The sequence below is a fragment of the Cheilinus undulatus genome, linkage group 11 (assembly GCF_018320785.1).
Source record: "Cheilinus undulatus linkage group 11, ASM1832078v1, whole genome shotgun sequence".
Classification (NCBI taxonomy): Eukaryota; Metazoa; Chordata; class Actinopteri; order Labriformes; family Labridae; genus Cheilinus; species Cheilinus undulatus.
Window position 1 is genome coordinate 32,619,460 of NC_054875.1, and position 27,462 is coordinate 32,646,921.

At 38.6% G+C, this 27,462-nt stretch overlaps 2 protein-coding genes across 2 annotated transcripts in view; one reads left to right on the forward strand and one right to left on the reverse strand.

The window, feature by feature from the left end:
* The window catches only part of b4galt5 (UDP-Gal:betaGlcNAc beta 1,4- galactosyltransferase, polypeptide 5), a 53,170-nt gene extending 51,058 nt beyond the window's left edge, over positions 1-2,112 (reverse strand). Inside the window, exon 1 of the mRNA XM_041799280.1 lies at positions 1,580-2,112. Coding sequence (XP_041655214.1) covers positions 1,580-1,688 — 109 coding nt within the window. The 5' untranslated portion in view covers positions 1,689-2,112. The remainder of the gene's footprint in view (positions 1-1,579) is intronic.
* An 887-nt stretch (positions 2,113-2,999) lies between these two features.
* Positions 3,000-27,462, forward strand: part of slc9a8 (solute carrier family 9 member 8) — a 40,728-nt gene continuing 16,265 nt past the window's right edge. The window contains exons 1-7 of the mRNA XM_041799639.1: positions 3,000-3,343; positions 5,342-5,523; positions 9,635-9,715; positions 10,749-10,807; positions 25,244-25,327; positions 25,931-26,032; positions 26,255-26,289. Coding sequence (XP_041655573.1) covers positions 3,099-3,343; positions 5,342-5,523; positions 9,635-9,715; positions 10,749-10,807; positions 25,244-25,327; positions 25,931-26,032; positions 26,255-26,289 — 788 coding nt within the window. The 5' untranslated portion in view covers positions 3,000-3,098. The remainder of the gene's footprint in view (positions 3,344-5,341; positions 5,524-9,634; positions 9,716-10,748; positions 10,808-25,243; positions 25,328-25,930; positions 26,033-26,254; positions 26,290-27,462) is intronic.

Genomic DNA, 27,462 nt, shown 5'->3' on the forward strand with positions numbered 1-27,462 from the left:
AGATGAATTATTTTTTATCCTTCTTGCAACAATTTAAATGTTTATTTATTTCCCATTAAGTGGGATCATTGCTCTGCATTATTGCAAGTTACATGGGCTATTTCTGTCAGTAATGTGCCCTCCATATGAGAATTGATTCAATTATTGATTAACTTGTCCACTCCAGGTAAAAAGCGTGAATGGATCAATATCCATTTTGATGAGTAAGACAGACCAGCCTGGTCTGTGATGTTTTAGAAAGGCTACTTAAGTATGACATTAATACTAGTTTACCACTACAACATGAAAGGCCCTTACTGTCACACAGGACAAAACACACTGGTTGTAAAACTGATGTAAATCAAAATCTTTCATTCTGTTTGTTGCTGTTTTATTGTTTTCAGCTGAGGTTATTGATACCAATCTCTTGGTGATAACTAGTTTAATTGAAGCCAGATCAAGAAAGCCAAGCAGCGCCAAGGATGCCTGTTCAGTGAGCACAACAGAGTATCTAATCAACAATGGCTTAAGCTGTATCTAGGAAATAAGTCCAAGTAGCACCCTAGGTAGCCTTAAATATTTCCTTGTTACTTTCATTGCCTAGAATAATACAACTTATCAAACAGCCCATCTGTGCATTTATCAAAGTCTTCAGTCTACTTGGTGGCAAAGAGTCAAGGACAGAATCTGTTCAGAGTCCCAATTTTACATCAAGTTTTATGTTTCTAGATAAGCTCTGTTCGATTAGCAGCCATGCAGTGAAAGTTGTTTGGACATCACATGTGTGATAATGACTGAAATAGCAGCCATGATTGGCTCTACCTATCTCTGCTGATAGGACAAGTGGATCATGACTTAAGCTAGAGGCCCTCCAAGACAGGATGGGGTGCGATCAAAGACACCCAGTAACACTGACGTGACACCCAAGTCCACTCACATATTCCATGAGAAAGACAAAGAGTGACAGACAAAAGAAAAGGGAAGGGAGGATGTGAAAGTAATTAATGATAGGAAGGATTTGGGACATGGGATATTACACAACTGCATGTGACTCAAAGGCAACTAATGGTATTAGTGATGATCTAAAGTTATCCCTGAATGTTCTGACTTTACAGATATTAATTAGGTGTGTGAGCTACTTTTAGCATGACCTTTTGCACTGCCAGATTAAAAAAAGACAGTCAGTGAGGATTATGGAGTAACCTACACATGTGCCAACTTCGGGTATTCCATAAATGCCAAAATGATCCTAAAATAAAGGCCATATTTGGCCTGTGGAACCAGCTGTTACAATAGTAATCATAGCTGTTAGGCCTACCTACATCAGCATGATTACAGTGGCCATGATGCTCATCAGTAGCACTATTATTATCAGGGCCAGGTACATGCATATTTAAGGATTTAGCTCCAGCATCCAGCCGTGTCTCATCATCGATTGGGAGAGATCAAGGCTCACAGAGGCGCATGGCCCCTCCGCTTACACTCCCTATGGCAAGCCGAGCTGTCACACATGACCTAACAGTTCATGATACAAACAACCTTACTCCATCCTAACGTCTAAGTGGGCTATTATAAATAAAATCAGTGTAATTTGACTTACCGATTCCGGGGGCGGAGTAGATGAAGTACAATGCGGAGGTGGACAATGAAAAAAGGAATAAAAGCCCAAGGAATGACCTTCTCCGGAACCGCAAATGTGTCGGCATCATACAGGCGGCAAAAGCACACACAGGCACGTTTCGCGTATTTCCAACGACGACAGACCAGTTCCGATGTGTCCAGATGCCAGAGCCAGTGGTCCACGGACAGATTGGGTTAAATGAGCCGAGTAGGGTGGCCGGTCTGCGGCAGCGGTGAGGAACCAGAGGCGGCTAGGAAGTCTATTTCCGCGGCAGGTCTAGCACAGGACCTCCAGTATTCAGTCAAGACATTCAAATCCCATTCCTGAGAGGACGGTTAAGAAACAGAGTGTCTCCGATGTCGAAACGCCTGGTAATGATAGCGCAGTTTTTACCCGGCCTGGTATTTTCAGTGAGAGACCATCATTTGGCTCACACACTACGTCGCTGATGGTGTTTGGCCGCTCCTGCGCTTTGCTTCCCTGCCTACAAGCCCTATGAATGGGGCAGCCCCTCCGCAAAATGAGCAATACCTAAAGTGGGCGTTAACACTACCCAACAAACAAGTAGCCTACGTACTCACACTATTTCAAAAACGTAACCTGGCAAAGAAATTTATGTCCACTTTGACAACCGTCGCAGCCTCGTCACAGCAGTACGGCGTATGAAATGATTAAGCTAGCTACTTAGCTTAACAGGATTCACATTGCCCTTTATTAGTGAGCGTTTACAGCGCTAAGTTATCTAAATAGGATCGTTTTCCAGCAGTTTTCCCGCTTAAACTTTATTAATGAACGTTTTAAACCTTATGCAGGGGAGTCCAGAGGCTACAAAAAGCCACGTGTAAGCATTTTTGGATCCTTAACTGCGTGGGTGTTTCAAAGATTTTGTACACAAACATTGTAGACAGTAAGAGATCCACCAGAGCTATACAGATCCTAAATCTTTACTAGACTTGCATTCCTTTAGATTAAAGGGTTACTACTACATTGATATGCCTGTTTATTATCTGTTTACTTCTTACATTACAGTATTTATTTCACATATTAATTTTCAAACATTCATTTAACCCCCTCTCATGGTGACAGGTGAATTTTTTGTACCCAACATCTGTGGGTAATTAGCAGTACATGCAAAACTACATTATCCATAATTACCAGGCAGACGACTGAATCGACATTACTGGGGCTCATGGGAAACTGAGTTTCAAATATTTTTTTTGACAAACTACAACACTTTATTCTCAATCTTCTGTCTAAAACTATCATAAAATGGGTGATATATGTACATTTGTTTCTCGCATTAGCTGAAAAAAAACTATGTCAGTTTCCTCATATTAGCCTCTTGTCATGCATTCTAAGTAAGGACTACAATTCCCTTCGACCCCGTTCCAGGAACTAGTGTCGTGGTGTCAACAGATACTGTGTGCTGTCGATATGAAGTTCCAAGTCATTTTTATCACTAAATGCTGTTTTCGTCTTTGAATTCCCCTGTTTGAGAATGAGAGGCGTTAGTCACAAAATTTTGTGGCTGTGTTTGTTGCTGTTATTCGTAAACTCGTGCTTGTCGCAGCGTGGCAAAAGGGAAGACTCGCTGGACCTACGCGAGAGAGATGACGACGACAGAGAGAATGTAAACCACAACGACGAGACTTCAAGTAAAAAACAGCAAACAGCTGTTAAAGACGAGAATGGGGATGGAGTCGAGCCACAGCAGGGGCCGCAGAAGGATGACCAGTCTCTCAGGTTTTTACCTATAATGCTTTTTTTCAGTTTGACTTTGCAGTACCTTAGCCAAACGTTGCTAACTAGCTAGCAATAGCTTCAAAATGTCAATATAAGTCTTAGGTCATGATATCTGCCACGCTTGTTATGACTACCTGATAATAACTGACACAGCTTATCGACACACAATGAAGAATAGGGAAAAATAAGCAAGAAAATACTATTTTTTTGTCAGTAATGTCAGCAGTACAATTAGCTTTGACAGAGAACTACTTTTATTACTTTTACTGTTAATAATATGTACGTTTCATGCAATATGTTAACAGTATCTCACTATGCTTTTAAAAATGACAGTAGTCAAACTGTACAAGGTTGTTTAGATAGTGTTTGAATTAGAAAATCATTTTGGGGTACTGTTTAAAATGGACGTTTCTATAATAAGTCTGCAATAATCTCAAACAAAACTGATAGGGCCCATCTTTCAGTTTTCTGTAGCTTAATCAGGTGTAATAATTGTTACCAGTGTAACACATGTTAAGTAAAGTACGTTTACTCATTATTTCATCATTAAGAATGTGCATATTAAGAAATAGTAAGTTAGATATGTAGTAACTGTTTACATACTAGTAGGGGAAGAAAAACTCAAGTCATTGAAACTGATTTGCAACAAATGTTTGACTTAATTTTTGAAGAGGTTTGAATGAAGGAGTCAACTTTTATCTTGTGTACAATGGTGCTTATATTATGTTGGGATGCACAGATGGACAGATACTGGTATTGTGTATCAGTGCTGATACCAGGCCTAAATACTTAAACTCATAAAACATTGCAGATATTGTTCTCAATTATCATTTTAGAGCATAAGGTTAGCATCTGTGTAAGCATGTAGGCATGTAGTCAAATGGTGTGTGCAGCCATGTCTGCAATTTGGTCATATTTTACCAACAAATAGTAACCAAAGTACCAAGTGCTGGGTCACTCACAAAAAACAGGGTGCAAAACCCCAGAAGTAGAGCAGGACAGTGTGAGCCAACAGTAGTTGGGAGACTCATTTACTCAAAAGCGGAGAAGAGTCTAGGTAAGTGCAAAGTGTTCTCTAAAGAGCTGGGTCTTTAGCTTTATTATGAAAGTAGAAAGGGACTCTGGGGATCAAGTGGAGTTGGATTATGCATGCCACCATTGAGGGACAGCAGAGGAGAAGAGTCAGGCTAGTGATCTCCGGGCTTGTGATGGAAGTACCAGGCACCTTCCTTTTAAATGATGATTAACAAAGTAGAGGAGAATCAAGACTATGCATTAATAAATTGTCAAGAAGAGGGTTGAGGAACATCTGCTGAAAATAACAACATTTAATGCAACAGCACTAAAATTAACCATTAACATATAATGGTTAGTTTGAGGTCTTTAGTTGTATCAGGAAAACACATTTGAATACATAAAATGAAAAGTGACCAATTTGAATGCCTTTTAAAAATGTATATAATGTTTACTTTTTCTGACCCTTTTGGTCTAACCCCTAAAAAGTATCCCTTATTGCTAAAAAAAACTAAAACCAACACAAACATATAAAGACTAAACTAAAAAAATAATTTTTGTAGAATTTATACTAAACTAAACAAACAAATCAGCAGTAAAAACTTAGTAAAACTAGTACTCGTACTCCTAAGAATATACTGAAAGCATGAAGTTAACACCTCATTATGAAGTCAAAGTTGGAGTCATGTCTGCAGTTTGGTGATAACTCCAACATAAATGATAATGAAAAATAGAGGAGAATGAAAATTATGCACTTATTATTTGTTAAAAAAAAATTGAATAATTTTAAGAACAGTTATGGTAATATTAGGTACTCATATATGTATTTGGTATCGATGAGTAGCCAAATGTAAGTACTTGTGCTCACATTTGGTCTGGTGTTGGTGCATCCCTCACTGGTATCTTAAATACAGATCCTCGCCTAACTACCTGCTGGAGATTTAATGTTATGCACTTCCATTTTTTCTGCTTGCTTTTCTGCAGCAAGTCCAATGACACAGACAACAGCAGCAATGAGACCCTCCGGTCTACAACACCTGCCACCAAGCCGACGACTCCAGCTCCCCCTACACCCAAACCTATTCTGCCCGTGCAGACAGGTGTCAAGGCCCAAGAAGAAGAGCAGTCCAGTGGGTTGACCATATTTTTTAGCCTGCTGGTTATTGGTGAGTTGTCCATCTTTGTTGTGTTATTGCAAAAAAAAAAATATTTCGCTCTGTTTTTCTATCTGTTTTTATTTTGCCGTCTCCTGCTGTATGGAGCTATTATTGTTGTGAAAGTATTTGCAAATGCGTACACAGATCTGTGCACAAATCCACTAATCCGTGCACAGATCTGCAAATGTGTGCACAAATCCACAAATGCGTGCACAGATCTGCAAATCCGTGTAAAGATTTGCAAATGTGTGCAAAGTTTTGCAAATTTGTACAAAGATCCACAAATGTGTGCACTAACCTGCAAATATGTAGACCAATTTGTAATTGTGAACTTAATTCATTTTGGTTCACAATCTGCCTCTCAATTGGCAGTTACCAGCAAAAAACAAACAGGTAATAAGAAATAAATTTTCAAAACAGTTTGTTTTTATGTTGGGATTCCTTTGCTGAGGGGACTGCAGAGCGATTTTCTATTTTAAGGGCAGATGACGGAGCTATCGGCGTGATGTCAGAACAGATAATCAAAATATTAAAACGACTGTTTGGTGCGAACTGTAATGGACTGAAATGAGTATTTTGTTAGGCCAGTCGTTTTGATCACACATTGAAGCAGATTTTCAAGTCCTATATGTTTCCTGGCCAGGTAATAAGAAATACATTTTCGAGACAGTTCAAGATTCGAACCCTGGATTATATTGTTGAAAGTCCGCGACACAGCCACTTTGCCACTTCATCCACCTATCCAATGTTGCCCAAGTGATGTGATTTAAATGTCAGTATTGGTCGGTGCCATTGAGCTCTGTACAAAACCGACAATCTTTCCCTTCCCCTATTATTTATATAAATAGAAATGTTACAGACAACTCCATTGATCTTATCGCTAAAATCACCTGGCTCATACAGCGTCATAATGGGGATTTCTGTTACATACAACACAATGAATCCCTGTCCTGTAGAAATGGCAATTCAACCACTGCTGTGATACCATTTTGGAGATAAGGAAGTCATTATTTTATTCACTCTTTTAATGACAATATGAATAATAACAATAGCAGTATAATACGATAACATTTCTCCTTCCACACTGACGTTATATAGAGCCGCTACTAAGTCTTAACTGCTGCTTCAGGCCTATGTGATGAGAAAGGCAGCCTTGCATGTGAGCCTTGCACTGAGGGCAACAGACCCAGCCTTTACGCTTACAGATCTAAGTACACGCTTACAGATCTGAGTACAAATTGTGCGCGATACAAGTGTTGCAAAAGTCACGTGTCTATGACAGCCAACTGAGAGGCAGAATCTGAACCAAAATGAATTAAGTTCACAATTACAAATTGGTCTACATATTTGCAGATTAGTGCACACATTTGTGGATCTTTGTACAAATTTGCAAAACTTTGCACACATTTGCAAATCTTGTGGATTTGTGCACAGACCTTTGTACGCATTTGCAAATACTTTTGCAACAATAATAGCTCCATACTGCTGTCACTTGGGGTTAAGGTAAAGGCTTACCAAAAATCAGCGTAAATTATGCATAAGGCCAACAATTGCACTAATTCACTTAATAGACACAGAAAATTGTAGTTTAGTTGTGTTGCATATATTGATATAACAAATTCATAAAAAGCAACATATTATGACTTGCTAAATGAAGCATAACTTGCAGTGAAAAACCATTTGTTGTAGTTTGAATTGTAGATTATATAATCAATCAATCAATCAACTTTTATTTGTAGAGCCCTTTACAACACATAAAGTGACCACAGTGCTTTCCGATAAAATCAAAACAGTAGGAATAATAAAACAATATAAAACAATATAAAACCAATAAAAAACTACAATAAAACGAATACAAGTAATGTGTCACGACTGAATGTTAAAAGCCAGTTTGAAAAAATAGGTTTTAAGTCTGGATTTAAAAAGGCCAAAGTTGGTTATGGTTCTCATGTCCGGGGGCAGCTTATTCCAAAGTCTGGGCTCCGCCACAGAGAATACCTGGTCTCCCCAGTGTTTATATCTGGCTCTGGGCACTTCCAGCAAGAGCTGGTTGGCTGACCTTAAGGCCCTGTTTGGGTTGCGGACAGACAAAAGTTCACACAGATATGAAGGAGCAAGGCCATTAAGAGCTTTAAAAACAAAAAGTAAATTTTTAAAATCAATTCTAAAAGAAACTGGAAGCCAGTAGAGGGAGTAAAGGACAGGGGTGATGTGCTGACGTCTAGAGGTGTTTGTTAAAAAACGTGCTGCAGCGTTCTGCACCAGCTGGAGGTGACTGAGAGAGGACTGGGAGACACCAACATAAAGTGCATTGCAGTAATCAATTCTAGAGCTGATAAAAGCATAAATTGTTTTTTCCAAGTCAGTGCAATTTAAAAAGGGCTTTACTTTGGCTAAAAGATGTAACTGATAAAAACTAGCTCTGACCACGCTGTCAATCTGTTTGTCAAATCTAAAATTACTGTCAAATACAACCCCAAGGTTTTTTTTACAGTTGACTTGAGCTCTGAATCTAAAAGACTGAAGTCAGAAAGGGCTGCATCACCAAACAAGATATATTCAGTTTTTTCCTCATTCAAGTGGAGGAAATTTTGTCGTAACCACAGCTTAATATCAGAGATGCAATCAGTCAGGGATTTAAGAGCATCGCCTTGATTTGGGAGCACAGGCAGATAAAGCTGCAGATCGTCTGCATAGCAGTGAAATGCTAAGTTGTGCCTTGCAATGATTGATCCCAGTGGCAACATATACAAAGAAAACAACATAGGTCCCAGAATGGAGCCCTGGGGCACTCCACAGAATAGTGATGCAGCAGAAGAGGAGAGGTCACCAATCATCACAGAGAAAGTCCTGTTGTTCAAATATGATTTGAACCATTTAAGTGCAGTCCCACAAATGCCGACATAGTCTCTTAGGCGAGATAAAAGGACAGAGTGGCCGACTGTATCAAACGCCGCAGTTAGGTCTAGGAGTACTAAAAGAACAGGGTGCTTGGTATCAACAGAAAGGGCAATATCAATGTGGACTTTTAACAGTGCAGACTCTGTGCTATGTCGGGACCTGAACCCAGACTGGAATTTCTCAAGAGTGGAGTTATATTCTAAAAACACTTGTAGTTGTGTAAAAACAGTTTTTTCAAGAACTTTGGAAATAAAAGACAAATTAGAAACAGGTCTAAAATTGGATAAAACAATAAAATCAAGATTTGTTTTTTTAAGCAAGGGTCTCACTACTGCATGTTTAAAAGCATCTGGGACACATCCAGAGGTCAAAGAAGCATTAATTAAAACCAGGATCGAAGGCCCTACCGTGGCAAACACTTGTTTCAATAATTTTGAGGGAACAATGTCCAAGGGGCAGTTTGTTGCTCTCATAAGTCAATAAATGAGAGAAAACCTCAAATTACATACTTGAAAGCAACCATTTGTCCTAAATAGCACTTTCTGGAAACTGCCAACATTATGGACCATTTCCCTTCAGCATTATTTAAGCCTGAATTCAGTCTCCCTTTTGAGAAAACAGTCTAACTTTGATGATCAGACCTCTGTTGGCACACTCTGTGTGTTGTGTTTATCTCATTTTCTGAACTGCATTTTTACATTATGTATAAACTGCTGTTTGCTTTACTTTATTGAGGCCTTGGGGTTCCTCATCGTAATTAGCTAATGTGCATATGCACTGATTTAACACATTGACATACTCGGTGAATGCCCTATGGTACTGTTACAAGCTAATTTTCCATTTTAATTGGGGCAATTATCCTTTATTGTACTGTCTTAACTACTCTAATTTTAAATGTCAAGCAACTGCTTTGTAGTCGTATTTATGTCAAGCAAGTGTAAGTGAACTAATTTACATGAAACACATTTTTAAAGACAAAAATGACGTGACTTTAGATGGTCTAAAAGAGAATTTTAGCAGAGCAAAATTCCATGTTTTATGGGGACTCTCTCTGCGTCCAGTCTGTAGTTTATGGGGCGGAAAGCAGCCAAAGAAAAGATGTTAACACTTTACGATGGGGGTTTATTTTTGGGCTGATTCGAGCTGGTGTGACATGATGGCTGGGACATGGATGGATATGACCTGAATATTCATTCACTAGTCTTGCTCTCATCCTCAGGTATCTGCATCATATTGGTGCACCTGCTTATCAAGTTCAAGCTACATTTTCTTCCGGAGAGTGTGGCTGTCGTGTCCCTTGGTGAGTATTTCTTATGTAACATGTTGCTGTGCACCGGCTGGGTCAAGGAAAGTACCATAACAGTGCTTCCTTATTTAAATTCTCTCTTAGAAGATGTTTTCTTTTTTTAGGACATGTTTAAATAATGGATTTGATGCCTTTTCTCTGGATTTACATCTTTTTCTCCAACGTGTCTTGCTTGTGTTTTCTCTCTTGGACATATCATTTTGGACTGTAAATTCCTTACATGAGTGCCCATAAATATTTGTCCAGTAGGGAGTTAAGGAAGAGGTTTTGTTTTTAAAACAGATTTGCTTTTACCCCAGAGAGTTCCGTTGCTGCTTGTTTAAGATTACTGTCAGTTTACTTGACGTCCTCCAAAGACTTCCCTTGTTTCCGGCTGTGCATGCATGCGCAGTTACGCTCACTCAAAGCTCAGTGACACATACCTGTCTTGACCCTGAAAACCTTTTCCTCCTACATGCCTTACATGTTTTAAGTGAGATGTAGCTCATCTCAGAGTTGTCAGGAGCTGGGGAATCTGCTGAAGAGAGATAACACTCTGCTTACAAATCAGGAAGGATTGCTTTTCCTTCCTCATCGCTTCCTCTGACTCCCAACAACTCTTTTTTTGTGCTGTCTTCCTCTGCAATATCCTTCTCCATCTGCCAGCAGGTCTGACACAATGCTTTGAACTTGCTTGAGCTTGATTTATTTTCACAACTTCTATCTCTCATTCTCTGCTTTTTACACATCTCTGTGTTTTCCTTGCCCTTTTAATTAATGTTCTTCACGGCTGTGTAACAAGAGGGTTCTAGGTCCAAAGGGACTTTCTCAAAGACAAACCTAAGACAATAGGCCTTGTGCCCCACTCCTCGTGTCTAATTTATCCCTAGAGGACATTAGTCAGGCCTCTGTTTGTTTTAACCACTGGAATAGCTCTTTGCCTCTGGTTTTCACTCAATCTGTACTGTGGTTGCATTGATTTTTTTATATGAAATATAAAAATATTTAAAATGTGGCATTGTTTTTCATGTCTCTTTGCTCTTTTCAGGGATTCTAATGGGAGGCTTCATTAAGATCATTGAGTTCCAGGAACTTGCCAACTGGAAGGTATAGTTCAACTTGTTGTTTACGCCTCCTTTTTCGATCCATGTGTGCACACTGCCCTGACCACAACTCTTGCTTACATTAAGCATAAAACACATACAAAGAAGTAGTAAACTGAAAAAAGCAAATTTTGAACGTTTTTTACTCAAACTTGTTCCATTTAGATAGTGTATTTCATCATTGGACAGTAATGTCTTGTATACTATAAAAGGACTGATTCAATTTGTAAACAAGTTAAAATGTCGATAATAAGCTTTATCTATGAAGCACTGTTTAAAACACTAAATGCAGAGCATGAGGAGAAAAGTATATGCAAACAGCACAGAAGAAAAAATGTAAAAAAATGACAGGAGTTAAAAGAAGATATTTTAAAAAAAGCTGACAATTAGGAGTCCAGTGGTCCTCCTGTCCAAAATAATGTTTTAAGGGAGATTAAAAAGAAGCTAAATATGTCAACTGTCTTATTGTGTTGGCAGAGGATTCAACAGTCTGAGTGCTCTGAATGCAAAGGCTCAGTCACCTTAAGTTAAAATCTGGCAGCTTAGAATAACTAGCTGGAAGAAACACCAGGTCATAAGGGGGTTTAAAGATAGAGGCAGGGACATTTGAGGCTTTAAAGTGTGCCTGCTTAAAAACAGAGAGCCAACAGTGCAAATTAGCAGGATACAGTGAGGAAATTTTAGAAATTCATGTCAGATGGAAAAAAAAGGACAGGAAGTATTTTTAGCATGAGCATCAAAACAAAAATCTGCATCAAATATGACTCCCAGTAACCTGGTAGATGGATTTGTTTCACACATCCATCTGGAAAACCACTCATACGCAGAGTTTGGGAAAGGGCAGAGCCTTTGGAAAAAAACTCGGAGGATGATTGGATAAACATTCTGTCTGTCACATCTTTAGGGGCCAGTCAGAGCAACAAAACACCTGACGTAGCCGCTACCGAGCTGCGCCCTTACTGAAGGAGTAAACTCCATGGAGGGCTGCATAGACATGTCAGTACACGACTTTTGTCATTTTTGAAAAGAAAACAACTCACTGCTGTTCTTTCTTCTTTTAACGAAGAAATGTGGTCAAGTTCTGATAAAACTGGTGCTTTAGCAGCATCCACGATAATGTCTTCCACCATAATTGCACCGGCCTCTTGTTGCTGCTTGCTTACGTCACGACTCCGCCGAAAGTACTGCCCTTTGTCACTGATTGGTCCTGTCACTTTCTAACCGGGCCCAAACAGTTCAGATGGGAGCTTTGCAAGATGGATTTGCCAGCCAGAAACACAGAAACGGGCATATCCACCTGCTTTGCAAGGTTAGGGCGCACTAACACTAGGCCATCCGTACCATCCCTGGGCCCGTTTCAGCCTAAAGTCTTGTACGTTTGGCCAGTGTGACTGCAATCTTTCCGCGCTTTGGCACGGCATGCTTTTCGGCCCCAGCACGGCAGGATGAGGTGGGCCTAGGCAAGGCATGGATGCAAATGAAGGAACACAAGCACGGGAATGTAATGTAACATGAAGTTACAAGTACAGAGCACACCAGGCAGCAGCTGCATGCTAGAGACAGCAGGATTTTTTCTAAAGAGTTGGAGAGATCTATATATTTTGTCTCTTTGTAGTTCAACAAGTAGAGGAGGAAGGGAAGAAAAGAGGACAGTGTGTGCCGGGGTTAATCACACGGCAGATTTAACCTATCTTATAAAATTAGAATGCCATACTATCATCCACTGAATTAACCTACCTTTAATTCTATTTCATGTTATCAAGGAGTAAAATTGGGATTTTGAATTGCTGACGTTTGAACAGAACATCGTTTATTACTCCTATGGCATTCAGATGGTTAAAATTGCTCTTGTCACAGTTAAAAAAATCTTTTCACTGAACATTTAACCCTGCTCTGGACACAGGCTGTCCAATGCATGAGAGCTTGTTTGGTGCAGCACTGAAAAGCATCCATAATGACGCAGAGAGATGGCACAATTCATGGCTCATAAAGGAATGCCAGGGGGATTCAGATAGTATACGAACACGCAGAGTAATGACCGTAGGGGTTCATACAAGTTAAAATGTCTGGGTTTCATTCAGCAGAAGTGCTTTGAACTCTGATCAGGCTCAAGATTATATGCTGTGAGTGATAACTCTCTGCTGTGAACCTCTTTCTCTCTCTCTTCACTGGGCTCTGTATAGTTAATGGACCGCCTAGTGTGAGTGCGCCCTTAAAATCCCAAGGCTTTTATTGTCATATTTTGTAGCAGACCAAGGTTGCTATAGCATGTGCTGAAGTATTGAGTTTCAACTTTAAAAGTTCAGTGACCTTCAACATTTAATGTCACTGGCACATGAGAGTAGATGATATAGACCCATGGTTCTCAACTGGTTGGTCGGGACCCAAAAGTGTGTTGCAAAGCCATTTTTAGTGGGTCACAGTCTTTGATGCACTTTTATTTTGAAGGATGTGTCTCCATCTCTTTGTTTCATCACATCTTGAGTTCCACCCGAAGTCCAAACTTCCCCATTTTTCATTAGAAACAATTGTTTATTATTGAAAAATTTAAGAAATTTGGATAGCGATTCATGGATAAGGAGGCAGGGGTTGGTCCTGACTTTAGACCAATTGAGAACCACTGATCTAGACCATTATGCTACTGGATCAGACAGAAACATAAACATATATAAACGATGAGAGTATTTAATCTAATGGTAATTTCTCTAGAAACTCACAGTTCACAGAAAGCCACTCCAACCCAATAAACAATTATTGTCCCTGTATTGTAGTTTTTCATCTCTCTTTCTATGATTTTCTTTTTGTTCAGTCATTCATTTACTAGCTACCATTTTTGTCACAAATCTAATCTTTGTATCTCCACTGTGTTACCTATCCACAGTGACACGAACCATTCTTTGCCTGTTATCTGTTCCCTCTCTGTCCCTATGAGCCCTGCTTCTTTCTCCTGGTTCTCAAAGCCTTTAATTAACGTTCCTTGTTCTCTGCCAGCGAGCGAGAGAACCAGTGAACAAGAGCGGGAGACAGAGAGAGAGAGAGAGAGAGAGAGAAATGCAGAGTGAGGGGGCAGGGAGGAAAAGAGGACAGGTTGTGTCAATGTTCCTTGCACACTGGGGCCCTTTGTTTTTTAGCCTGGGGGCCCCAGGGCGTTGCTGAATCATCAGCACTAGTAACCAGAGCCCTCGGAGCCCCATTCCCTGCTCTACCCCCTGTCCTGTGAATCTCTGGACAGCTTTCTTTGTTTTGTGTTTTGCTCCAAGCCAGCACCCCTGCTCACCTGTCCATATGTAGTAGGCAGTGGCTTTTATGGCCTATTAGCACATTAGCACAGCCTATTTTGAGTCTCATGTAGTGACACTGCCACAATTTTTTTTGTGGGGATATTCAAATGCAGTGTTGCTTATAGGCTATTAAAGACATCTTATGCTGTGAAGGAAATCTATTATGTCCAACATATTTGCTTCTGAGAGAGCTCATATGAAAAAGCATGCAACACTTAACCTGTCCAGTGAGTAAACCAGCCAGTAACAACGCTTTGATTCTTTCAGTGTCACTTTAATGACTGCAGCTGTTTTAAAATGGTTATATTTCAATATGAAAATGCCTCATCTTTTTTTATTTAACCAGCAGCACATTTCTGCAGAATTTAACAAGCTGCATCTTCATGCTTTGCTTACCCTTCATGCTTAAACAAGCTTGTTTCTAAGCTGGGCCTCTTTGCTAATATAGCTAGCCTTCATCATCAAAACCCCACAGCCGTCAAAGAGGGTACAAAACACCCACAGGCAGCAGCATCCTGCCATCACTAGCTTTACTCTCACCTTTAACTAGCCCTCTTTTTTCTTTGCTTATTGCTATCAATTCTCCAGTCAGCTCACCACAATCAAGCATATGAGGAGAGGTATTTCCCTTGTGTGCTTTCTGGTACTGTTCACCTCTTCCCTTTCTCTCATCTGCTCATCTCTCCCCTGTCCTCTGACACAGTTTAAAAAAGAAATAAAATGCTGTTACAAAGCAACATGCTTCAACAATATGTCTGTCAGGCAATGCACAGAGAGGTATACATAGGTGAATATATTTACATCTCCCGTCTACTCCAGGTAGGAACGTAGGTTTCTCTCTTAGTCTTAGTATTCAAGCCTTTGCTTGTTCCTAGGCTCATCATTTTTCTTCAGTGGCTGCAGTTGTGTGTTTTAAGCCCCAAAGGGCAGCACATACTTTTAATAGATCTCTCCCATGCTGTGGAAAGAGAGAGAGCGACACAGGGAGAGCAGTTTTAATTGTGGTTTGAGGGGCCTTTTTCCCATGCGGTGATGTCACCATGTGTCAAACCCAAGCCTCTGGGGAGCCTGCACTCTCAACGAAGGTCTCTACATCGTTCCTGCTCATTTTTTTTCTGTTATCTCTCGACACTCTTTTAACTGTGCTCCCTTCATCTATAGCATTCATCTTTTCTCATTTAGTTTGAGCTCTGCCAAAGCACTTCCCCAAGTACGCCCATCCTCTGCTCTCTAGTTTTATCCGTTTCATCATTCAGCCCCTTACAATGTGCTTTCTCTGCTATCTGTCATTATCAGTGTTTCTAAAATCTCATTACCCTTTCCAAGAATGCCTCTCACGTTGTCTAGGCACCTTGGGCATTTTGACCTTCACCGCTGTGCTTAATCAATAATCAATCAACAGTGATTACATTATTAACAATTTTGTTAATTGATGAATTGGTCATCTGTTGTGTATAGTGCCACAAATGAACTGGTATTTAATATCAGTTAGAATGAATTCCTGCTTTTCTTTGCTTTATATCATTAGGTGAGTCAGCATGCAATTCAAATAAAATAGTCTGACTGAGATTGTCCAAAGTCAGATTTCTTAAAGTCAGACTAACATATCTACAGGGCCTGTAAAAAGTATTCACCTCTTTGGATGTTTTAACGTTTTATTGATTTTTTAAGTCAATCATGGACAATAAGAATAAGTAACTGCATAAATATTCACCCGCTTTAAAGTGACTGACCTAATTTAACAGAGGATCAGCCACGTAGTGTTCATAGTCTCACAATTAGTGAACTGGGGTTCACCTGAGTGCAGTGAATGTGTCTCAAGTGGTTGTAGTATAAAGACACCTGTGTCTGGAAGGTCCACTCACTAGTTAATCAGTATTCCTGGCCACCATTACACCATGAAGACAATAGAGCACTCCAGGTAACACAGGATACAAAAAAAACAATCCAAGGCACTGAACATCCCCCAGAGTTCAGTTATATCCATCATCAAGAAATGGAATAACTGTGGCACATAAGTAAATCTTTCTAGATCAGGCTGTCCTCACAAACCGAGTGACCATGCTAGAAGGAGACTAGTGAGAGAGGCCAACAAGACTATAACTAGTAGGACTACTCTGAAGGAGTTACAAGCTTTAGCAGCTGAGATAGGAGAAACTCTGCATACAACAACTGTTGCCCAGGTTCTTCCCCAGTCAAAGCTTTATCGGAGAGTGGCAAAGAGAAAGTCACTGCTGACGAAAACTCATATCATATCTGGACTAAAGTTCGCCAAAAGGCATGTGGGAGACTCCGTGATCAAGTGAAAAAAAGTTCTTTGGTCTGATGAGACCAAAAGGGAGCTTTTCGACCTCCAAAGAAGACAGCATGTTTAGCAGACACCAAATGATTCACATCATCACAAATGCACTGTGGTGGTAGCATCATGCTGTGGGGATGCATCTTGGCCCTGAAAGGCTTGTGTAGGTTAAGGGTAAACTGAATGCAGTAAAGTATAGGAAAATCCTGGAGGATAATCTTATTCAGTCTGCAAGAGAACTACGGCTCGGGAGAAAAATTATTTTCCGGCAAGACAATGACCCAAAGCATGCAGCGAAAGCTACACAGAAATGGGTTAAAGAGTATGAGGGGAATGTTCTGCAGTGGCCGAGTCAAAGGCCAGACCTCAATCCAATAGAGAATTTGTGGCTGGACTTGAACAGGGCTGTTCACGCCTGATCCCTGTGCTTGAGCAGTTTTGTAAAGAAGGATGGAGTAAAATTGCAGTGTCCAGATGTGCAAGCCAAAATAAGATTCATCCACACAGACTCAGTGCTGTGATTGCAGCCAAAGGTAAATCTCCTAAATACTGACTTGAAGGGGGTGAATATTTATTACTTATTATACATTAGGCTACATATTTTTGATTAATTGACATTACTTTGTAGAAATCTGTTTTCACTGTGACATTAAAGATTTTTTTTCCAAAAAAATCTAAATTATATTGACCATGGTTGATTTATAAAATCAAATGCTAAAAAAAGTAACTCAACCTGTCCTTAATCCTCACATCTCAGGCTACACTGATGTGAACCCTAAGATCTTAGTATTTTAATCAGTGGATCTCTTTCTTTCGCTCCTCGCATTCAGAAGCTGTTTAAACGGTTCAAACTAAAACTGGGTTTTAATTTCTGGATCAAATGTTGCTCTTTTTTGCATCTTAACAAAGACTGGTTGCCGCCACTTTTGTGTCTGCACTGGACTAAGGTATGCCTTGTCTCACGACTTACACGCTGTGGACACTGTTTATCATGGAGATTTGAGGTTGCGTGCACATGTTGGACGATCTTTTCTTTCTACACTTAGACTGGCATATTCTTATTAAAAAGCCTATTCTATGTCTACTTCATTCATACCTCCTGACCTACATCAGTCAGAAGAGCACAGGAGCTTATAATCTTTGATCCCAGGATCTTGTCTTACTGTCTGTTCTAAAGGTCAGAACTGAACTTGGAAGAAAGGCTGCTCCAAAGGTCTCATGGGATCCTTTTAAGTGTATGTCAGATGTGATGGAGACAGACACGTCTGGTTGTAGATGTTCTGCCTGATTTATACTTCTCATGATTTCTGCTAAATTTGGACAAACATTTGTTGGTTCAGTTCTATCATGTCTCATAATGTATTATGACACTTGTTTGTATAGTTGCTTATTGTCTTTCAGTAACTCCATTAACTGTACTGCTTCCTGTCTTGGCTAGTTTGCTGTTTGCTAACTCGTTAGCAAGGTCAACAGGAAGAATGTCCAACACTCACTAGCAGAAATGGGTTATTTTAGATTGACAGTAGTGGAGGGAGGCAGTCTGTCAATAGAGTCTCCCACAGTGTTTTTGTTCTGGGGAAAAAAACAGTTGCCCAATAAATTACCTAACCGAGCATTAACCTTAGCTTGACTGTTTATGCTAACGTATTGATGGTATAAGTATGGTATAAGTGAAATTATTATTATTATAATTATGTATCATGGGTACAATCAGTATAGTTCTACTAAAATTAAAACTTTTCATCAAACTTCGCCGTTAAACTAATACATAACACCCTGTTTATTTGACACACGGTTCAGTGTTATACACGGAGGTTATTGCAACTTATGCATAATGCACAATCACATCTACATTTGCATGTTCTGTTTATAATGTCTTGCATATTCTTTGTACTTACGCTTTTACAAAATCATGCATTTAATGCCTTCTCAACACATCATGTAGAGTACTAGCATGCCATCATCTTGTTTAGATCTGTGTGTGTAAATCAGTGTGCATATCCAGCTTAGACTACACTTTTATGTGTCAGTGAAACGTGTGCAAACATGAATTCAAGCAGAAATACAGCTGTAGATATTGGAACATTGAGCTTTTACAGCATACCTTCCTCTTACTCAGGTGTTAATATTCATTGCTGACCTTTCACCTGCCTGGAAGGGAATAGTTCTGTCGAGATAAGTGTCAAGGAAAAAGTGGAAACCTGGGAGCATTCCTTGCTGACCTACTTTTCCAGCAATTTGAATGCGTAATATGACAACGTGAGCATGAGCAAAGCCTTTTTTATTCCATCATATGTACTTTATAGACTACTCTTTATGTCTGACCTACTTTGAAGGGCTACTGTCAAGAATAGTGTAGGGATGGTGTTGACAAATGTATCAGTGGAGCTGCGGTTATCATCTTGACTTACATGTACGGTGTTAATTAGCCAGTGTTGGGTAATACCAGACTACCTAATTTCCTAATAGCAGTATGCTCTATAATCGTAAACCTGAATGACTGGTGAGATGGAGATAAAGAATTTTTATTGTATATTGATAAGCTACCTTCCTTGTGTAAAACCTAACCTTCTGTGTGGTACAGTCAGTCTGGATTCAATATTAAAGATGATTGGTAAGGAGGTTTATTCATATGAGATCTCTGATTTGGTGTTGTGGTACAATAAATTAATAATTAGTGACAAAAGCAAACAGAAAACATTACTTACGCTGTTGAGTCCATGGTAAATCTTGGTGCAGATTTTTCATCATCAGCATCATTATCATCATCATCAGTCTGTTTGTATAGCATTTTAAAAACAAGGGGTTACAAAGTAAGATGTCATACATGCAGAGGCATACATAGGAGAAAGTTTAAGAACCCTAATATTAAATTCCCCCTTCCTCTAGAAACAAAGAAAAGTCAGTATGAAACTTCATAGCTTCATAGCTATGATAGCTATGAAACTTCATAGCAAAAGACCCAAACATCACTAGTACCCAGGCAACACAAGAGCCCAGCTACACAAGTTAAGCAAGGAATATGACGGAAAGAAATACTTGCATGAGATTAAAAAAAATAATAATAATTAAAAAAAAAAAATTACCGCTGAGAAGTTCTTCACTGATTTTAGTAAAATTAAAAGTAATAGAAACAAGAAGAAACTAAACTACCGCCTGATGGTTTTAATTCTCTGTGAGCTTTACAATTTCCAGGCATGTTAAGTACAGCTCACTGTAAATTTTGATATCTATTTCTAATTTAGTCTCAGATTGAAATGCTCTTTAGTTTAAGTCACATTTTTGTGGTATTCTCCATACTTGTAGTCTAGTTTTCATAAACAAAAAGAAACAATCTTTTTGGTCCAGCTTTAGTCCATAAAGACTCTTTGTATTTTAGTCAAAACTTTTAGTCTAAAACATGTATTCTCTTTGTTTGACTCTGGTGCGAATTGTACCTGTGTCTTCTATGCACTGCAAAACCTGGTACCCCTGCTCTCTACGGCTGACAGGCAAAAGAGCTGAAGATTTGCCCTACCTAACAGCTTGTGCTCTCTCACATTGTGGATTTTATTGTTAGATAAAAAAAATTTACATTTTAGTCTCGATTTAGTCTCCTTGACAAAAATGTAACTTAATTTTTGTCAGAGTTTTGCATTGCTAGTCTTAGCCGAGTCTTCCTCGTGGATAAAATAGTTAATCGTGGAACATTCTTAGTCCTAGTTTTAGTCGATGAAAATAACACTGGTACAGTGGTGGGTCATGAAGAGGGGCTGGTGTGTTTGTAATTGCTGTCATGGGTAACGGTACAAGTGCATATTTTGTAATAAACATTGGTTAACAATGCTTGTAAAGTTATGATGGTCAAATTGATGCACAAAATAATTGAAGACAAATTTGTAGTCACAAAAGGAAATGCTTAAAGGAAGCTATGGCTGCTAAGAGGCTACAATATGGTATGAGGTAACTGTGACCTCTCAGTATGTAAGGTCACAGTGACCTTTGGCCTCCAAAATCTAATCAGTTCATACTCAAGTCCCAGTGTAGGTCTGTGCCAGATTGGACAAAAATTCCTGAAATAATGCGCTCACAAGATTTGAGGTCACAGCATCCCGAGACCTCCAAATCAAATCAGTTTGCCCTTGATTCAGAGGGGATGGTTGTGCAAGGTTTGCCAAAAATCCTTCATTGTGTTCATGAGATACTGTGTTCACAAGAGTTTAACAGACAGATGATCAGACCTATGTAGAGACTAGGGGGTATTCTTGACAACATGGGCATATTTAGGATCCCATTGATGTATGAAAATCTTTTTCTAATTCATTATTTATTTCTGTTTGTGGGACGGAATTGAGAACATGTAACTTCTTCCTTTTTTGATTGCCTATTTCTATCTTTTTTTTTTTAAATATTCAATAGAAAAGAGAATAAAAACACAATTGGAAGTGTTAAAACAATAAAAGGGGATAGAAGCTCTCAAATGAGATAGCAGAAATATGAAGAGAAACAACCAGATTATGCAATAAATAGCACAAAATATCAAAATCATAAAAACGTGAACATGAAAATTAAAGGCAAGAAAGCATTGGAAACAATGAAGGATAATATGGAAATAGGCAAATAGAAGAATGAGGAGAATAAGAAGACATAAGAGTCTACAGTAAAAATAGCAAAATGTGTGATTTTTCTTATGCTAGCTGCATTGCAGTTAATTTTGAAAGTCCCTCTGTGTATTTAATTCTTAGCATCGAACAAAAAGGTTTAAAGGAATACATATAAATTGCACTGTTTTGGTCATCATCTTTCTGAAGGTTTTGGTGTTAAGACGTGTCATGATGTTATCTTTAAGGAAAACCGCCCACAAGCTGAAGGAACTGACTTCATGTCCATCTGTTTGTGGGGCGATCACTGGGCTGGAGAGTGGGACTCATCCAGCTGCTATCTAAAGTGGTTTCCATCGGACAAAGACACTGATTGTTGGCTAGATGGAATAAATACAGGCCTGCTCTTTTTCATCTGTGCTAACCACTGACAGGAAATAGATCTTCTCCTTGAAAAAATCACTAATGCATTATTTTATCCGCTGCAATATTTCAAACATAGATAATGCACAGACCACAAACACACATTGTACACTGGCCTGTGCAAGAGCACATGGTGCATCATGCACAGACACATTGGCAGCCAGAGCGTAATGCACGGGCACATGATGCCTACGCCTGATCTGGCAGGCTGGCCCGTTTAGCCGAGAAGCAACAATGATTTCATTATATCGTTGAAATAATCAGAGAGCTCAGGTCACTGGGATACCGTGAGTGTGTCTTTGACCCTGAGATTAAATAAAAGGAATTCACATGTCCCTCTTTCAGTTTATGTCAAAGAAAGAGCTTGTTGCTTGTGGTGAACAGGAATTGGCTACCAGGCAGGCATTCCTCCTGACGAGCATCTGATACATCCATGTGTCTGTGTGGTGTGCATGATTGTGTGTGTTTGCCATCCAGAAGTCAACATCCAAATTTTTTTGTCAAAGATGTCTTGTTAGTAACAGCTGAGGCGTGCCTTCCTTATCGCCCAGCATCCTTTTCCCTCCTCAGTGACTCAGTCTGAAGTCAGCTGATGTGACTGTTGAATATTAGAGAATGTTTGTTGAGGATTGCATAATGACCAGAAGCATGCTATTTGTCAGCGACACATCCTATCACATGTCCGTGTGTAACTGTACTGACTAGCATGAGTGTGTTGTCTTTAAAGCCTTTCAGGGCTCATAAAAGATAAAACAGCGTGAGAAAATACAAATCATCTCTGCTATCGCAAAGATATTTGGAAATAAGTTTATTACATTATGTTGTCACTGCACGTTGTTATTTATTTTAGGGCTGCAGTAATAGATTCTTTTCGTAGTTGAGTACTCTGTCGATTCTTCTGACAATTAATCAAGTACTCTAATAAGAAATATTGCATTTTTGTTCAGTCACTTTGGCCTTTTTCAAGAGAAGTAGTACTAGAGAAATGAGAAAAGAAGCTGGGTCCCTTACATGACCTACTTCTATATTTAAAATTGGTATTATTCTTTAAAGAAAATATATTTTACAAAGTGCAATGAAGTTCTGATGACAGTTTACATTTCTTAATGTTACAAGGAAAGGAAGTTAAATAATGACATTAGATTATGCCATATTTGGGGTTTTAGGGATCGTCTCCCAGGAAATTTTGGGTGCTAACACTTTATTTCTTCTATTGTAGTTTATTTTTATTTTCCAATTTGTCATTAAAGTAAAGGGACACAATCATTTTAACATCCTCTACTTTATACATGAGTGTAATATTTCACATTATAGCAAGAATACAGCTCCATCATTCACACAGAGGTCTGATGATGTCTGAAAGGTGAACCTTTAGATTACAGGAATATGGATGAATTTTCAAAGCGTGTTCACTTTTAATTTTTTTCGCATTTTTGTTTGTGAATTCATCCACCATAAAAATATGACCTTTTAAGACCATCCACTGACATGGAGAACGCATTTTAAGGGATAGAGCTGCTTCTGTGACCTGTTGAATCCTGACTATATGATGATGAACTTTGACCTATTCAGTCTCAGTCAATGTCTGTGGCAATAGGTTGTTTCTATTTAACTGGTGTGAATTTATTGTCAATATAAGTGATAAAAAATTATTTTGGATGGTGACACTTTTTGAAAAATACACTGCAATCAAGACATCAGTGTGCTGAATTTTAAATAATGTATAATTAAATGTATGAGTGCGCTTGCAGAAGAAAGAGAGAGGGAGAGAGAGAGAGAGGGAAGCCCCAAAACAGGACTTGATTCGTGACGCCTGACGGTGTTCCGTGAAACCGTCGGCACAATAAACCAGAAGTTTATGAAATTCCCTAAAGTCTGCAGACACAAACTGAGTGCTGTCTCACTCCAGCGAGTCATGCAGGCAAGATCGACTTGGAGATCTGCGTAGGTTCACTGGTGCCGGCATATTGCCATATCTGCCAGCCACAGGCAGTGGCTGCGTAAAAACGCAGGACGCGTGCCTGTAAGCATCACTGCATCAACTTCTCTTCCTTCGTGATTTTCACACCTCGTATCATGCATGTTGCATTATAGTAACAGAGAAAACAAGTACATTGTGCCACACAAATAGCCGTCCATGTGAAACACAGCTCGCCATGCAACACACGGCGTGATGTCCAGGCTACAGTACGGGCGTATATGGATACATGCCCTAATTTATTTCATCTCAAGTGTTTTCTGAATGCTGGCACTACTCCCAGCACCTAGTTGAACGTGGCTTTTTCCTTCACTACAATAATCTTTAATTCTGAACTAGTGTGCAACTAAAAGAAAGGTTAAAATCACATGTCTGTGACTTGATCACATGCTTGTCTTTAGTGGTGCAAGTCAACTCTTTTCTCTGTCTTACAGTGGATTTTTAGGTGCTTAAAAAATCAGAGAGTTCAAGGTTCAAGACATAATTTTAATAGTTAAAGTTGTAAATTTACAGGACTTAAAAGATCACTTTAGTGTACGGTTAGATGTATTATTTTTGTAGGTAATATGAGAAAATAGTCAACCTTTTACACAAAAATGAGGAAAGTTGCCAAACAGCACATGTGCACAGACTTATAAACTGGAGGAGAGAGCCTGAAAGATTCATAATAGAGAGAAGATGACACAAAGATGCTATTATGTAGCCGTCAGAGTCACTGCAGACAAGAACCACTTTAAATAACGACTCCAATTTCCAAAAGTGCATTGCATTTTTTATGTGAATATTTTGAAGACTTTTTGTCACAGAATGATTTTTTAGATTCTTTGGTCCCAGAGAGATGGGAGAACAAGTTTGTCTTTATAGTCCCATAACTTTTTGAAAAATTCAAGTGACATAACTGCAGCACATATTTTTAAAGCGCAGGTTGCCCTGAAGAAAATGATGCTAAGAGCTTGACTGTGCACCACAGGGCTGATGTTCTAAAAGCTTTTAAAGACAAAAAGTCCAGACCAGACACAATGGTTTAAAGAGTTGATGTCATTAACCATTAGCCTGTTTTTTCTCCTGAAAGTTTAGTTTCAGATACCGTTTTAAAATTATCGAGTTAGTATCAGTATTGGGGGAAAAAACAAGTGGTCCCAACCCTATTGTTGAAAGGTTCTATTTATAAAGGATACCACAGTATTAATAATTTTAGAGATCTGACCGATGAGAATTATTTGACATAAAGGGCTGTTTTAATACTGTCCATATACATCAAGAAATTTGCCTGCCAGCACATTAGCTTGTACATCAGTTTGCAGCAATGACACTACACATCATCGTCATCTGGGCTTGATCAGAGATAAAGAAAAGTAAATGCTGCTTCTGATTGTGATCGTTTTTGGCTTCCTCTATCATTATGACACTCCTTTTACTGTATTATTCAATGTCATACTTCCCACCATAACTAGAACAGATTCTGAGATGTTGCTCCTAGCCAGCACTGAAAGGTGACAGGATGACTAAATCATCAGCATACATGAGATGGTTAACAAGTCTATCAGCCACCATACATCTAGTCCAACAAGCTTTTAACTGCCCAGAGAAATCATTCATATACAAATTAAACAGGATAGGTGATGAAATGCTACATTGTCTGACCCCATCAGTCACTTCGAAGGGTGCTGATATACTTGCAGCCCACTGAGCTTGAATGGTTTGTTGGAAACGCCAGAAATGCAATATACCTGTCAAATAAGAAGGGACCCTTCTGTTTCTTTCTTTCGCAACTTTTTAAATTAAAAAAAATGTGCATTTCTTATTTTGTGTCATGCTATTTTACTTTCATAATCTCAAAATTTCATTTTCTTGGCCCTGATTTGTCTTTATCTTACAGGAAGAGGAAATGTTTAGACCCAACATGTTCTTCCTTTTGCTGCTGCCGCCCATCATCTTTGAATCAGGATATTCTTTACATAAGGTAGGACACAGGCTCTGCTTGTAGATGAATGTACACAGCTCATGATGAGCTATTCAGCACAGCACAAAATGAATGCTGCATAAGCATTTGTACAAGAATGATAATGTATACATACTTTTTTCTGTTGGTAACTTCAATTATAAAGTTTATGAATCTTTTTTTTTAGTGCAACACAATACAATTCACTTATGGTAATACAGAAACAAACAGACGTAAGCAGGCTCCACATTTGCTTATGCCGCAGGCCGTCTATGACATGAAAGAATAAAAGCATTAGCAGCTCTGCACTCTGTCAGCTGTATTATTGCTTGACTGCTGTTTTCTTCCATTGTTCATGTATAAGCATTTTTGTTATATATTTTCCAAACTGGGGTTGAAAATAAAGCGGCAAATACAAAGTTATTACAAATAGTGATGCATTTTTAATGATCTCAATGGCCTTCTGTTTCTTCTGATGTCTTATTTGTGTATATTCTGCAACACTACTCAGACAGAAAATGGCTTTCCGTTTCAGTGTTGCCTGCACATTGTGTAACACAGTGTAACTTCAAATGTCATGCTACTGAACCCATGAGTACTCAAGCTGTGTCCATGTTCTTTCAGGGAAACTTTTTCCAGAACATAGGCTCCATCACTCTCTTTGCTGTGATTGGCACGGCTTTCTCTGCCTTCATCGTAGGAGGAGGGATCTATTTCCTTGGGCAGGTGAGAATTTTAGGAGTATAGTATCTGTTTACAAGTCGGGCATTGCCAGGGCCTGTTCAGAGAAAGAGTGGGAACTTTTACACATATTTGTGTGTGTGCTTTATCCAGCTGTATTTGCCATAGCCATTATTATCTGTTGACAAAATCTCTCCAGTGGCCTCAGATTTCCTTGTGTACATTTAACAATGTCTGTGTCCTGGTGTTTTTTTTTTTTTTTTTCAGGCTGATGTGATCTATAAGATGTCCATGACTGATAGGTACGTATCACTACTTCCTTCTAAAAAGCATTTATTTTGCAACTATCTTGAAGATCCATTCCTGCTCCAGAGTAACAGGGGATTTCTATCAAAGTTTGCCTGCAGGCCTTTCACATATGAACAAAACTCTTTGTGCCCGTAATGAATTCCAAGACACTTGATACTTGTATTTTATGATACTCTCACACACTGACACTAAGAGTCTGTCTTAACCTCCTGAGACCCCCGCATGTGCATATAAGGACATTACGTTTTGGCTTTTCATATATACATTTACAACATAGTTATCATTTCTGCTATTAGAATTTTTGGGATGTTATTAAAGTTTATGAAATTTGCAGTACATTTCAGGAGTTTTCATGCAAATTGTAGGGAATTCATTTGAGTGTTAATTTTGTCAGTTAAAACCATGAATAAAAATGTTAGTCCACAACTTTTTTCAAAAAGGAAGATGAGATTAAGACTAGCAAAAACTAATGAGAAGTAATTGTGTTTTTTGTCATGGACACTAAAACTTGACTAAAATGTTAGTGCTGCACTTTTGGATGTTAAAAATCCATAATTCTCTGCTGTGCATATAAAGTATGTGAGCATTTTTATGGGTATGTTTTAAATCAGTTATAGTAGTGATAGTTCATTAATGTGAGTGCTTCGCATTTATATTAATTTTACAACTTGGTTGACTAAATAATTACAAAGAAAATAAATACCTTGCCTAAATGAAAGACTAAAATGCCTGACAATTTATTGACTAAACTTGATTATTTTTTTATTTTTATTTTGTTGACTAAAAGTGGAATTAAACTTTCAAGATTAGATGTTACTAAAATGTGACTAACACACAAAAAAATACTGTTTATCTGAAGACTGAGACTAAATTTAAAACGCTACCAAAATAGAACTAATTCATTTGAATCTTTTGGAGAGTGTGGAAGCTTTTAAACTTTCAAGTATTTGCTTTAGTTTTTTTTTTTTTTCTTTTTTAATTTCATGGAAATTTGAAAACTTTAAATTTGTTTGGAAAGGTTTTGATATATTTTATGAAATTTGTTGTAATTTTTGTATTTTCAAGAATTTCATGTTTTGGGGAAATGTTTTTGAATCATGATTAGATTTTTTTTTTTTTTTTTTTTTTTCCTTTTTTTAAATGGAATTTTGAGGAATGTACAGTCC